The sequence below is a fragment of the Cyprinus carpio genome, chromosome A15 (genome assembly GCF_018340385.1).
Source record: "Cyprinus carpio isolate SPL01 chromosome A15, ASM1834038v1, whole genome shotgun sequence".
Classification (NCBI taxonomy): domain Eukaryota; kingdom Metazoa; phylum Chordata; class Actinopteri; order Cypriniformes; family Cyprinidae; genus Cyprinus; species Cyprinus carpio.
Genome location: NC_056586.1, coordinates 23,698,346 through 23,713,780, shown reverse-complemented (window position 1 = coordinate 23,713,780; position 15,435 = coordinate 23,698,346). Strand labels below are relative to the sequence as shown.

The 15,435-nt window shown below is 35.1% G+C and overlaps 1 protein-coding gene across 1 annotated transcript in view; it reads right to left on the bottom strand.

Annotated features, from left to right (window-relative positions):
• LOC109054195 (solute carrier family 12 member 9-like) overlaps window positions 1-2,858 on the bottom strand; it is a 46,951-nt gene extending 44,093 nt beyond the window's left edge. The window contains 1 exon segment of the mRNA XM_042771739.1: window positions 2,580-2,858. Within this exon segment, the coding sequence (XP_042627673.1) occupies window positions 2,580-2,805 (226 nt within the window). The 5' untranslated portion in view covers window positions 2,806-2,858.
• Between the last annotated feature and the right edge of the window lie 12,577 nt (window positions 2,859-15,435).

The window sequence follows — 15,435 nt, the reverse complement described above, 5'->3', positions numbered from 1 at the left end:
TTAGAAGGTTTTCTAAAAAACTTTAAACAAATGTCCTATTATCGTTACTAGAAGAACGTTTATTCGTAAACTTGCCAGAACATTCCGAGAACATACCCATTATGTTGACATATAAATAATGTTTTCGTACTAATTTTTTGAGAACGTTATTAAAGATGTGCAAATAAAAAAAAAGTTCTATTATCGTTACTTGAAGAACGTTTATTCGTAACTTTGAGAGAAACTTGCCAGAATGTTCCGAGAACATTCCCATTATGTTGACATATAAATAACGTTTTTGTACTGATTTTTTGAGAACATTATTAAAGTGCAAATAATTTAAAAAAAAATGTTATATTATTGTTACTTGAAGAACGTTTATTCGTAACTTTGAGAGAACCTTGCCAGAATGTTCCGGAGTACATTCGCATTACGGTTGACATTATTAAATAAGTGCTGTTGTTTTTTCCCATTATGTTGACATATAAATAACGTTTTTGTACTGACTTTTTTGTTTGAAGTTATTTTATATTTTAGTTTAAATTTGGAAAGTTTTTTCGTAACTTTGAGTGCAAATAACTTTGAACAAATGTTATATTACAGATAAGATAGATATATAGATAGATAGGATAGCTCGATAGATAGCTAGATACATAGATAGATAGATAGGACAGACAGATAAGAAACACCTCTGAGGACAGAAACAGATATAGATAGACAGACTAAACAGTGATAGATAGACCAGATAGATAGGCTAAACAGATAGATAGACCAGGGACGAAACCGACAGACAGACAGATACAGACAGGATAGACAGACAGACAGATAGAAACACATAGTAGATCTAGACAGATAAGCATAGACACCGACGATAGCTAGTACGACAGGACTCAGAAGACAGACAGATCAGATAGATAGATAGATAGATAGGTTTACTTGATAGGCATTGATAGGCACTCTAGAGTACTCGGGAGATAGATAGAATACCCAAGAAGATGGAGAACCACAATATAGACAGAAGCGACTAGAACAGAAACAGCTAGACAGACAGGACAATGAGATAGATAGATAGCTAAGATATGATAGGGAATATGTGCAGTAGATAACTGATAAACGATCCGGCAAGAATAGATAGATAAATAGATAGAAACAGATAGACATAGATAGAAACAGATAGATACGATAGACAGCAGATACAGACGACAGACCGACAGACAGACAGATCGACACACATATAGACAGACAGACAGACAGATAGATAGATAGATAGGATAGACCAGAGTAGATAGATAGACTAGATAGATAGCAGCCTAGCATAGGCTAGATACAGATAGATAGACAGACAGATAGACAGCTAGATATACTAGATAGATAGATAGCATAGATAGATAGATTAGCATAGATAGATAGATAGATAGATAGATAGATAGAGAAGAAAAACTAGACAGACAGACCAGCAACAGATAGACTAGATAGATAGTGATAGATAGATAGATAGATAGATAGAGAGATTAGATAGATAGACAGGACAGACAGACAGACAGAAGACAGGACAGACAGAAACACTATAGACAGACAGACAGACCAGACAGTAGATAGATAGATAGTAGCTAGATGAGGATAGATAGATAGATAGGTACTGTCAGATAGATAGATAGATAGATAGAAAATAGATAGAAATACGATAGATAAGATAGAAACAGATAGATAGATAGGACGACGATGCAGACAGACAGACCGACAGGATAGATACAGACAGAACCACCTATAGACATGACAGACAGACAGATAGATAGGATAGATTAGTTAGACAGATAGATAATAGATAGACAGACAGAAACAGATAGATAAGATAGATAGATAGATAGATAGTAGCTAGATAGATGATAGATACATTGATGATAGATAGCCATAGCTAGATAGATAGAGAAGATGACACAAGCTACGATAGACAAAAACACATAGACAGACAGCAAAACGATAGAAGATAGATAGATAGATTAGAAGACAGACAGACAGAAACACATTATAGACAGACAGAAGACAATAGATCCGATAGATGATAGATAGATCCCTGTAGATACGATAGTCCCGATAATAGATAGAAACGTGCTAAGCCGAAGAGATAGAAACAGCTTAGATAGATAGACGAAGATCCAGACGACAGACGACACGACAGTCCGCAGACGAACAGACAGTCAGACAGTAGCATGAAACACATATCCACGGTCTCAGACAGTACGAGATAGATAGATAGTAGACATGACTCCGATAGTTAGAGCGACTCCAGATAGATAGATAGATAGAGACAGACAGCAAATCAGCATAGATAGAGATGATAGACCTCGCTATGATAGCCTAGAGTAGATAGATAGATAGCTTTACTAAGAAGTCACACTACATAGCAGACAGACAGACAGAGCAGACTAGAAGATAGATAGATAGATAGATAGATAGATTAGATATACAGACAACAGGCCGGGGACACAGATAGATAGATAGCTAGCACTGCATAGATAGATAGATAGATAGATAGATAGATAGATAGATAGATAGATAGATAGATAGATAGATAGATAGATAGATAGTGATTGACGCACCGATCCGCAGGAACACCACCACACTGAACATTGACAGCAGTGTTGGAATCACCACGCCGAAGAAAATGTTGAGTTTAGGCGGCTGTTTAGCGGCGGGTTTCCGTCCGACGGCCGCGGGGCTCCGGTGCTCGTCCTCATCCCTCCCGGTCCGAGTGTCCCGGTGTTCACCGGACTCGTTGACGCTGGCGGAGAGCCGGTAATGCAGCAGCGGCGTCCGCTCCGACATGGTCCCCGTGATTGAAGCTTCCTCTCCGGCTGCGGTCACATGACTCCCCGTGTTTACAGCGCCTCCAGTCACGTGACAGAGAGAGAACGCAGCCAATCAGCAGCGGCTATTAAACCTTAAAATCACAGCTAAGAGTACAAATATAAGCTTTACTATTTAGTCACCTAATTTTCACCTGAAAATTAGAGACTACTTTACAATATACACCTCTCTCTGTCTCTCTCACACACACACACACACCACTTACCAAACAACAAAAAACACCAACACAACACTCACACACACACCACACAACTCGCTCGTCGTCTCGCGGTCTCTCACACACACAACACACAATCTTTCTCTCTTCCCTCTCCGGGCTCTCTCCTCTCGCCGACACCCACACACCACACACACACACACACACAAACAAACACACCGCTCTTTCGCTCTCTCTCTGTGTGGTGTGTGTGTGTGAGAGAGAGAGAGACTGTGTGGGTGGAGAGTAGAGTGTGTGTGTGGTGTGTTGTGTGTGTGGGTGTGGTGTGTGGTGTTTGTGTGTGTGTGTGTGTGTGTGTGTGGTGTGTGCTGAGAGAGAGAGAGTGTTTGTGTGAGAGAGAGAGAGAGGACTGGTGTGTGAGAGAGTGTGTGTGTGTGTGTGTGTGTGTGTGTGTGTGTGTGAGAGAGAGAGAGAGTTCATGTTTTTATGGACAGAAATTTCAGCCACATTAATAATACACACTTTACATAAATGATAAACTGTACTACATTAATCTGATGCTGTTAACATTTAGTCTATAACCTATAAACTATATATTCACTCTATAAAATGAATTCCATGTACAGTACATATTATATTACATTTAAAGAAGTTACAAAATCCTCTTGTTTTTAAACTTACGAAAAAAGCTTAGAATGTTTTGTATTCTTGAAAGCACTCCCTATGCTCTTGCTTTTTTTTTTCCTGAAGACAAAATTTGAGAAATATAATTCTTATAAAGTACGTTAGGATAACCTCCAGCTTGTCTTTCATTTGGAAAGAAATATTAAACAAAATATAAAAACTTACAACACAATGCTACATATTATATGTACAACAACTAGAGGATTTAAGTTTTATATCTAGCATGTAAATTTGCCTTTGAAAGTCAGTGTCTTTAAAAGAACACATTTTAAGCGTAGATTGACAAAATATTACTGTAAGATTCATGAGTGTAAAGTTTTGTATTTGTTGTATTACACAAGGCGACCTCAACAATACATCAACGCTTGGATGTATTGATCCAGCTAACAGAGAGCGTTCTCCCAAAGTGATGAACAAATGTTTTTCCAATTCACACTTTTATTTCCTCAAGGCTTGATTATTGCAATGCCTTGTATGCTGGGATTAGTCAGTCATCACTCTCACGATTACAGATCATCCAAAATGCTGCAGCTCGTTTCTTGACTGGGACAAAAAAGAGAGAACGTATTTCACCTGTAGCCTACAGACCTCTCTCCGTTGGCTTCCCGTGACACAAATAATTGATTTCAAGGTTTTAACATACAGTACGTGTTTAAAGCTCTACACGGACTTGCCCCTAACTATATATCAGAACTTTTAAGTTTCTATTCTTCTCAGAGATCACTCAGATCTTGATCTTAAATGTCCCGAAAACAAAAGGCAACAGGTTTTTTTCAGTCTATGCTCCAAAACTTTGGAACACACTTACCTTTAACTATCAGAGCTTCTCCTACATTAAGCCTTTTTAAAGCATTGATTAAAACCTACCTTTTTTCTCAGGCTTATTCTTAATTTTGGTTTATCTTATGTATCTCTTAAATGCTAGGAGTTGTAGTTTTTTGGGATATCATAGGTTTTGATCTTTTTTTAATATACAGTACAGACCAAAAGTTTGGAAACATTACTATTTTTAATGTTTTTGAAAGAAGTTTCTTCTGCTCATCAAGCCTGCATTTATTTGATCAAAAATACAGAAAAAAACAGTATATTGTGATATATTATTACAATTTAAAATAATTGTTTTTAAATTTTTTATACTTTAAATTATCATTTATTTCTGTGATGCAAAGCTGAATTTTTAGGATCATTATCACATGATCCTTTAGAAATCATTCTAATATGATGATTCATTATCAAAGTTGGAAACAGTTCTGCTGCTTAATATTTTTTCAGAACATGTGATACTTTGTTAGGATACTTTGATAAATAAAGTAAACAAAAAAAAAAAGAAGCTATGTTTTTTAAAATATAAATATTTTGTAATAACAATATACACTACTACTGGTCAGTAATCAGTAATTTTTTTGTTCTTTCTTTTTTTTAAATAAAATCAATACTTTTATTCAGCAAGGATGTGTTAAATTGATTAAAAAGTGATAGTAAAGAAAATATATTATTAGAATACATATTATTTAGAAATGAGAATATATATTATTAGACTTTTTATTTTTAGCCTTTTATTCATCAAATATATTAGACAGCAGAACTGTTTCCAACACTCATAATAAATCAGAATATTAGAATGATTTCTAAATGATCATGTGATAGACTGGATGTTACATGTGACACTGAAGGCTGGAGTAATGATGCTAAAAATTCAGCTTTGCATCACAGGAATAAATTATTTTTTTAAAGTATATTCAAATAGAAAACTATTATTTTAAGTTGTAATAATATTTCACAATATTACTGTTTTTTTTCTGTATTTTTGATCAAATAAATGCAGGCTTGATGAGCAGAAGAGACTTCTTTCAAAAACATTAAAATAGATGTTATTGTTTTTAAAATTATTACTGTTTTTTTTCTGTATTTGTTTTAATTATCTTGTTATGATTGGAGTGAATACCTTCCAGTGTTGTTTTATTCGTGTGTACTTGTTGTGAAGCACTTTGGTCAACATTCTTGTAGTTTTAATGTGCTATATAAATAAAATTTGACCTTTGACCATAATGTTTGAAAAAAATGATACAATCGAATGTTCCATTGGAATGTTTTTATTAACATCTGCATAAACAAAAACTTTCAGAGACATTCAGAAAAAAAGTTTTCATATCTAAACGGGAACGTTAGCCGACCGCTCTTAGAAAATATTTTTTTTTAAAAATAAGAAAATATCTGTAATGTTTTAAAGAATTGCACTTAGGAAGCTCTTTATTAATGTCTTATATATCTTGATTAAAAAAAAACCTTCTTCAGTAGACTTCCATGAATCCAGCCCCTGGTTTTCCATTTCATCTGTAAATCCTCTCCTGTTCCACTGTTATTTTCCCAAATCAGTTTTTTTTTCCACTTCTTGAATTTCCTTAATCTCTTTAAGTTCACTTTAAAGAGACGTTCAGAGGCATTAAGATGGATCCTTTTACCATCTGTACTTTGTCTTTTGTGTGTGTGAGAAGTTCATGTGTGTGTTGTGCACATGTGTGTGAGATCCTCCATCAGGAGCTCCACAGGACCACGCAGAAGCTGTCTGTAGAAACGCACCGTCTCAGCCAAACTGTCCGTTTTATGAGCCGCACAGCTCCGTTCTGGAGTCGGTGTGGAAATCTGTGACAGACAGAAGCGTTACTGCGACTCTCAAACACATCGGATCCATTCACTTCCATTGCTTTTTATTCCAGCCAACAAAAATATGTGCCAAGAATGTTTTGTAGACATCCCCATTAAGTCATGAAAATGGTACGTGTCCAGTTTTTAAAATGTTTTAAAAGTATTTTTATTTATTATCTAATGCATTTTTTATTTTATTTATTTATTTATTTATTTTTGCATTGACAGTAATGAGTAAAAAAGCTAAAAGAGGAAATAAAATTAAAAAGGGAACAACAGCAGTGTGATCAAGCTCACAATGACATTTTCACTCGAGCATTTAAGCATGCATAATAAAGACTAGATTAACTTTTTAACATGCATGCATTCCACCGTGGGAACTTTCCCCAGGAACTAGGGACTTTGTGCCGGTACTCGTTGTGTTTCCACAGCAGGAACCAGGATCTAAATAAAGTTCCGGGTAAAAAAAAAAATTCCCCTCAGAAAGTCCCTGCTCGCGAGGTAGAACTTTTTCAACGGTCCGGAACTTTCGGGGGCGGGACTTGAGCGCTGACATGCTGATTGGTTGAGTTCACCGGCAGTCTTTTTGCATTTGCATAATTACTGTTATTGCGCCATGAAATGTAATATTAAAAGTATTTCAGGCGAGAATGTACTTGTTAATAACTCAAAACTGCGGTTTATTTTATTAAAAAGGGTTTAATTCTCGCTACGTCGTTAGACCACAGGTCTGGGGGGGGGGTGGGTTCTGGAAAAAGAGTTCCAAGGAAATATTGTTCCAGATAATTTCAGTGGAAAAGTGTCTGACTTCTTAAATCAGGGTTATGTGATCCATAATCAGGGTAACGGGAATGAAATCAGATCATCTGCTTTGCGATGCCTTATCATAAAGTCAAATTTAGAAATGAAAAGTTTAACTTCTGCATTCCTGAGAAATAAAGAGCTATTCAGGTTCAGACTAACATGTCTAGACTGAACGAAATGCCTTATCTTCAGTTATTTAAAGAAAGTCTTAACTCATCAAATGATATGAGCACACCCTTATGGAATAAGTCATACATCCTGTATACTCCAGCATGAATGCAGAGAGAGCTTATATTAGTGAACATTTAAATGAGCGCTCAGTGTGGAGAGCACAGGTAAGCTCTGATTATATCTGAACTCTAATAATCTAATAATAAATGCATTTTGTTTTACCTTAGAAGTGATTTGGCTTCTCACAACTCACGACTTTTTACTTAACGTTTTGTAAAAGGTATGGAAATGTTACGATGAAATGTTCTTAAAGTAATGTTTATGAAACGTTCTTACAAGTTTATTAATATTTGATTTTCGTTTTTGATTTTATCTTGGAGTTGAGAGTTATAAGTTATAAGAACATTGGAATTTTATTATTTTTTTGTTTTTGTCTGTTTGAGTATGAGAGCAGTCTTAAGATGCACGGATATGTTTGTATTTGTAGACAACAATACATTGTATGGGTCAAAATTATCCATTTCTCTTTTATGCCAAAAATCATTAGGATATTATGGGGAGTAGGGTAAAGATCATGTTCCATGAAGATATTTTGGTAAATTTTTCCTTTCCTACTGTAAATATATTCAAAACTTAATTTTTGATTAGTAATATGCCATTGCTAAGAACTTCATTTTTGAACAACTTTAAAGATGATTTTCTCAATATTTAGATTTTTTTGCTCCCTCAGATTCCAGATTTTCAAATAGTTGTATCTCAGACAAATATTTTCCTCCTAACAAACCACACATCAATGGAGAGATTATTTATATCAAAGCTTTCAGATGATGTATAAATCTTAAATTTCGAAAAATTGAACCTTATGACCTGTTTTGTGGTCCAGGGTCACATTTGTAGTTGAGTGTTGTAAGAAACATTTTGTAACCTTTAAATAACACAACAAGAAAACTGGACATCTCAGCATTCTAAGAATATTAAAAATATATATTTTGGGTGAAAATAAAGTTAGCAGAATGTTTTACTTTACTTAGATATTACAAAAACGTTTCTTTTAACTTTATTTGAACCAAAAATAAAAATAAAAAATCTATTTTTAACATGCTAAGAACGTTAAAATGTCCAGTTTTCTTATCATAATTAGAACATTATGTATAGATGGAATCAGAGTCTGAAGCTGAAAAATTTTAGTCAAATTTTGGCAGCTTCTCCAGATTATAAATCAGAGCAAAAGTCATGCAGTGTGTTCCAGCCTTAAAATGTTACCTCTTACTAGTTTCAGATGGTTTTGAGAACATTCAAAATTAACTTTCCCATAATGTTCCCGAACTGGACGAATATCACAGCTAACAGAGAACGTTCTCAGACTGTTCTAGTAAAATATGAACAAATGTTTTTCCAGCAACGTTAATGGAACATTTGTTCAACGTTTTCTGGTCTTTAATAACATTCTCAAAACATCAGCACAAAGACATTTTTTTTCTGAAACGTTTTAGTTGGACATTCGTCTGACGTTTTTAAAAAAAAGTTACTACTTGTTTCCGAGAACATTCGAAATTCGGGCTGTCATGATTCCTCGATTAAATTCGAGTACTCGAAAATCCTAGATTGCGTTTTGCAAAATACCGGAAATGGCGCATTCCACGGACAGGAATCCATTAAAAGTATTATTAGACCATTTTCTAAGGCTGCAAATAATATTAAAACCATTTTAAAATCATAATACAGCATAGTGCTATTGTGAATTCACAAAGACTGTGATTCAGTTGCATAAATATATGTGCTGCGGGTTTAATATGCGCTTTATGTCTGCGGTAAATGCTGCTCCACACAAACAGTAATCATTTACATGCACAGATCATCTCTAACTCCATTTTATGATAACGTTCCAGCATCCTATCAGATTTATAAGGTAAATCATTTATAAACACAGGAGAATCCATCATTTTCTTAATATGCTAACTGTTAATAAAAGTTTGAACCCTCGCTCTGAGTTTGCTTTCTTTGATGTCCACATATTCAAGAACGCTATTATTGCTATTGCTATTATATATGTATTTTAAGTCTATTGTTCACTTAGGTTTATTTTTATCCATTTAAAAAAATTTATCTGACAACTCGATTAATTGTAAGAATAATCGACCGATTACTCGATTACCGAAATAATCGTTATATTCAAAAGTAACATTTCTATAATGCTTTCAACATTATAAAACAGAATGTTTCCTCAATGTTCACATAACCAAGAACAAATATGTTTAACACATTTAAAAAACTTCATGTTTTGAACGTTCAGATAAAGTAACGTTTTCATAACTTAATGGGAACCTTACCAAAACGTTCTCAGAGCATATTTTTGTTGATGTTTTTCTGCTAACGTTTTGTAAACATTATTAAATACCAGATAGCTCTGAATGAACATTCTATTAACGTTACTGGAAGAACGAGTGTTCAGAACTCTGAGAGAACCTGGGATCCTGCAAAAACCTGTATTTGTGCACAGATTTATTGAGCACATTTATAAATGAAGATGCACCACAAAGTGTTTTAAGAACGTTTTGCATGTTTAGGATTGAACACAATCGTTTTGTCTGATTGGTGTAGCACTGACCTGTCGCTCCAGATGCTCCACTATGAGCAGGTGGTTCTTCACACTGCGTTCCAGCGTCTTCAAGATGACCGTCTGACAGGAAGCGGTCGAACTTTCCTTCACGTTCCCCAGAGAGCCAAAGAGAACGTCCAGAGAGTCACGTACAAACGCCTGCTTCTGCTGGAACTGATGGGTGTGTCTCGAATTAGTAACTTCCCACGAAACACAGTTATTGCTGTTAAAATCCAGAATATACATATTCTTGCACTTGAAAATTAGTTGATAGATTATTGCAACAGCTCATTATTTTAGTACATTATTTTAGTATAATGTGATTTTAGTGCAATTGAGATACTACTAGTTTTTTTTTTTTTCATTTAAATTTTAGTTAAAGTTTTAGTTATTTTATAGTGTTTGTTTTTGTCATTTTATTATTATTTTTTAATATATCTGTATTTTTTGATAAATTAGATAAATTTTTATATATATATATTTTACTTTATTTATGCTAATTAAAATGTTTTATGGTTCTAGTTTTAGTCTAGCATTAAGTGAATCTATATAAAAAAATATATATTGATTGCCAATTAGCTGGAAAAATAAAAAATAAAACAATATAATTTTTTTTTACTTTTACTTTTATATTTACTTTATTTCAGCTAAAAAAAAATTTTATTTTTATATTTACTTATGTTTCTAAAGCATATTTTAACATTCATTTTTAAATAAAAACGGCCTTTGCCGAGTCTAAATAAAATAAAAATATTTTTTAACACCTTTAACAGTTTACTTTATTTCAGCTAATAAAAATGTTTTATGGTTCTAGTTTTAGTCATAGCAGTTCCGTTCTATTTAAAATAAAATCCCTTTGCAATATAAAATAACATTTTTCTTTAAAGCAAAAAAAAAAAAAACAGTTTACTTTATTTTAGCTAATAAAAATGTTTTATGGTTCTAGTTTTAGTCTAGCATTACGTTTATTTAAATAAAAACGCCTTTGCAATAAAATATAAATTTTTTTTTTTAAACATTTTACTTTATTTCAGCTAATGAAAATGTTTTATTGTTTGCTTCTAGTTTTTGTCTTTAATTTATTTTTATTGTTTTTGCCTTTGCAATAAAATAAAATAATAAAAATATTTTTAAACATTTTACTTTATTTCAGCTAATAAAAATGTTTTATGGTTCTAGTTTTAGTCTAGCATTACTTATTTTAGCTAATAAAAATGTTTTATGAATAAAAATGTTTTTACAAATCAGCAATAATATCTAGCATTACATTCATTTAAATAAAAATGCCTTTGCAATAAAATAAAATAATAAAAATATTTTTAAACATTTTACTTTATTTCAGCTAATAAAAATGTTTTACTTTTCATTTAGCTGAAATAATTTTAATAAAATAAAAAGTATTTTTACATTTGACTTTATTTCAGTCAATGACAATGTTTTTCTTATGTTTCGAGATTTGTTAGATTAAGGAGCTGTACTCACTGACGTCTGTTTCCATGCTACCATGTTTATCCTGATACACGGCCGCAGAACGGCTGACGGCAGCTGGTCTAAGCAGTGCGTCTGTAACAGCAGGGTTTTACTGTGTATCTGTACAGGCTTTGACCGCCACATATGTCACGTGTTAAAGCATGCATGCGTGTACCATGAGCGGCTCCAGCACCTCCGTAACATCCATGCGTCTCCTCACCTCTGGGTCACAGATGAAGTCGATGGGTTTGGTTTGGCCAAACTGCAGCTGGAGCAGGAGGACCATGACACCTGCAGGATCAACACAACAAGATCAAGGTCACGTTTAGCTACTAAAACATGGAATCTTAACCAGGGAAGATTTAATATAAACAAAACCAGCACGAAAAGCACAATCAAGATATTCCTTATTTTAATGAATATAAATTTTACTAGTTATGTTAGGCTCTAAAACATTTTATCTGGTAGAAATTGTAATATACTGACGAGTAAAATTTTTTTTTAAAAATCCTTATACTTAACCCTTATCCAGTAAATCACGAATGACTGGAAACGTATATCTTCTGTAATCTAAATTTTAATTCAAATTTGAATTATTTGTAAACCTTTTTATATACAGAAACTAGTCAGTGTTATTTTTGAATTATTTATATACTATTATAGTTTTATTTAGCTTTTGTTGTTATTTTTGAGTTTTTTTTATACTTTTATTTTTTTTTTTAATTTTTTGTATTTTTTTTAGTTTTTTGTGATTTTGTGGATTTTTTGTAAATTTTTTTTTTTTTTTTTATATTTTTAATTATTTTTATTTTTTTATTTTTTTTTTTTAGTTTTTGTAATTTACCTTCATATTTATTTATTAACTTATTTCAGTTAATTGCAGTTAAATAAATAATAATTATTTTTTTTGGTTTTTAACTGTTACATGCTTTTGACATTTTGATTTTTATAATAATTTTTTTTATTTTTCGCTAATACTAAGGTTTTATTTATTCTTATTAATTTTCAGTTTTAGTTTAGATTTAGTTTCAATTTATTTACAGTCAGTAACATTTCTATTATGTATGGTAACCCTTGTTCCCTGAAGGAGGGAACGGAGACGTCACGTCGGATGACCGACGAATTGGGATCCCTACAAAAGGGCCATAAATTCTGTGCCTTCCAGTGTCCTGTAGAAGCCTCCTGCACCCCTACTTTTTTGCGCAGGCCAGGGCTTACCACAAGAAGACCAGCTACTGCTGCTATATGCACGACCCACTCAGTAAGACTGGATAACACTGGGAAAACGTATCCGTTCCACTTGGAACAGGGATGCTGCGGATGCCCCATCCATCCTGAAGGAGGTTTCGGAAGCAAATACACATGAATATCCATTTAGGTTTATATGGAAAATTGGAGGTGATTGTAAACCTCTTGGAAGTGGCAGAAGTCTGCTGGGGAAACACGGGCTCTGAGGCTATACCGTGTACCGACTTTACACATATGGGATCCACTTAGGTCTTACATATGGAACCCAGCCCTCTACTGGTTCTAACGGATTCATCAAATGAGCAATGGCCTGTGGTTCTGAAGGTTGGACACATGAAGTACGAGTCCGTCAGGTCGATCACTGCAAATCCATGTTGGGGACGGATGCACCCGAAGAAGCGTTCCTGCATCAACATCTTGAAGGGCCCAGTTCAAGACAAGCAGGTCCAAGATTGGTCGTAACCCACCACCTTTCTTGGGTACAATGAAGTAGGGGCTCTTCATATCGGCTGGAGGGTCCTCTATCGCATCCTTTGCCTGTAGGACTGCGATCTCCGCACGCAAGACAGGAGCATCGGCCGCCTTCACTGTTGTGAAGCAGATGCCACTGAACTTGGGGGGACTGAATCACATAGCCGAGGCTGATGGTCCGCAGAAGCCAGCGAGACAGGCTGGGTTGCACTAGCCAGGTGCCCAGATACCGTGCAAGCAGGACCAACGGAACCACCAACATACCCGCAGTGGGGCAGCAAGGTGGAACGCAGGGACCCAACTTGGGTGGCCTGTGAGCAGACCGAAGAGGGGTCTGAGTGTGCGGTGCAATGCTTACCTGGTTCCACAGGTTGGCAGAGGGTGCATGAGTAGTGCCTTTGTTGATGCTCTCGAACTGCCCACTGCTGCCGGCTTGCGAAGGAGGAGGATGAGTGTGGTCCGGTGTTGGTCCGTCCGCGACTCTCCGTACCCTTCTTGGACCCAGGGACAGAGAAAACCGCTCTCTCGTCAAGATTTTCCTGATTCTCCACCCGGCCCCCCTCCGGGAGTGCCTTCACTATCCCCCATGAGTAGCTTCCTCCCTCTCTGGGACGCCCGTCCTGGGGCCTCTTGCTTTTCTGCTCACCACCAGGTTTGACGGGGGCCCGGACAGGTGGGGTGGCCTGCCAGCGCCACCACCAACACGAAGAGCTCTCAAAGAGCATGCTAAACTCGTTCAGTCTTCTTCTCTCAGTAGAGTAGTCAGGAGCAGAACAATGTGATCGCTCGGCTCCAAAGTGAAAAGCTGAATATGCACTGCACCTGCTGCCTTTTTATGCTCACGCTGTGATCAGCAGCAGCTGGATGCAATAATCTGCATTGGCTTGTTTAGTTTACACTCGAAGTAGATTGGTCTCTCTAAGCGAGATCCCAATTCGTCGGTCATCCGACGTGACGTCAAGAGTGACCGACTGAAAGGGAACTGTTGTGCTTCAGTTTAAATGTATTTCTGTTAGTCGCCAAGGCAACTTTATTTTAGTTCATGCTTTTAATGTTTTGTTTATGTTTTTTAAAAGAAACCTTTTGGAAGCTAAACCAAAATTGCACTGCTAGACTAAACAAGCACATTTTAAATTGATGTGAATGACTACATACTATAGTATGTCCTGGTATCCCCTTGAAAATGCTAAATGCTTTTATCCCAAACAACTTGGAATACGTTTTTTACGTGCAATGAAGGGCCGCCAACAAGGACATGAGAGTCATAGCTCATTTACTCGACCAGAGCTTCACCAAAACACCCGCATCAAGCCATGTGAGTCCTATGCAGGTCTGATGGTTGTGAATTTCATTTTCATATTCAAAATATATTAAACAAACATAATAGCCAAATACACAGAGGCACAAAGTTTGTTTCTTCATGGGATTACTTGTGGATTATTGTGACATTTTTATCAGCTGCTACATTTCTACAAACCTGATAAAGAAACAAACTCTTGAATGGCCTGAGGGACATTTTTCCGCTAACTTTCATTGTCATCTTGTCATTTCGCTTTAATGCATTTTATTCTTCCTGTTGCACATGTAGCGTTTGTACATCTATGATAAAAGAGATAAAATTTTAAAGAAAGAGTTTTCTGCCTCAACATGTCCTGATATCCCAAGAAGAGATCAACCCTTCATACTTTGACGGCAAATAAACAGTGCTGCATTCAGTAAATGGCTTTCTTCTCAAAGCATGAAAATGTTCCTACAGCTTCATCAGTGAGTCACTGCATATGCAAACAGACACAGCCTGCAGACAACATATAAAGAGCAAATAAATTAATTTAGCAAAAAAATCTGGGAAAGTTCAAGACGACTTGAAAAATATAACATAATGTAGCATAGAATACAACGCTCAGTAAAATCACAGAGATTTGCAGGAACATGTAAACCAACCAACCTGTTAGGACTGAACCATCACTGATCTGTCTGTCAGCAGGCTTTTTTTTGTTTTTTTATTGCTGTGAAACATTTGCAGATTTTTGCACAATATCATTTGCATATAGTTACTGAGCGGCACAACAAATCAGAACAGATTCACAGTTTTGAATATTTCTCAAGATGGGTTAGTGTTACAAAGTCAGTTCTGTATCTGTATAGACACAAAATGTAACATTATTTGAACTCTTTTATTTATTTATTTTATTTTTTTAACATAAAAATTTCCAATTTTCTTGTCGTGATTTAAAGGTTCCATAAACATTACTTTAAGAACATTTTGCCCTAAATTATATAACTTTTAAAAAAACGTTAGTGAAAGTTGTGAGAACGTTCTGGCAAGGTTCTCTCAAAG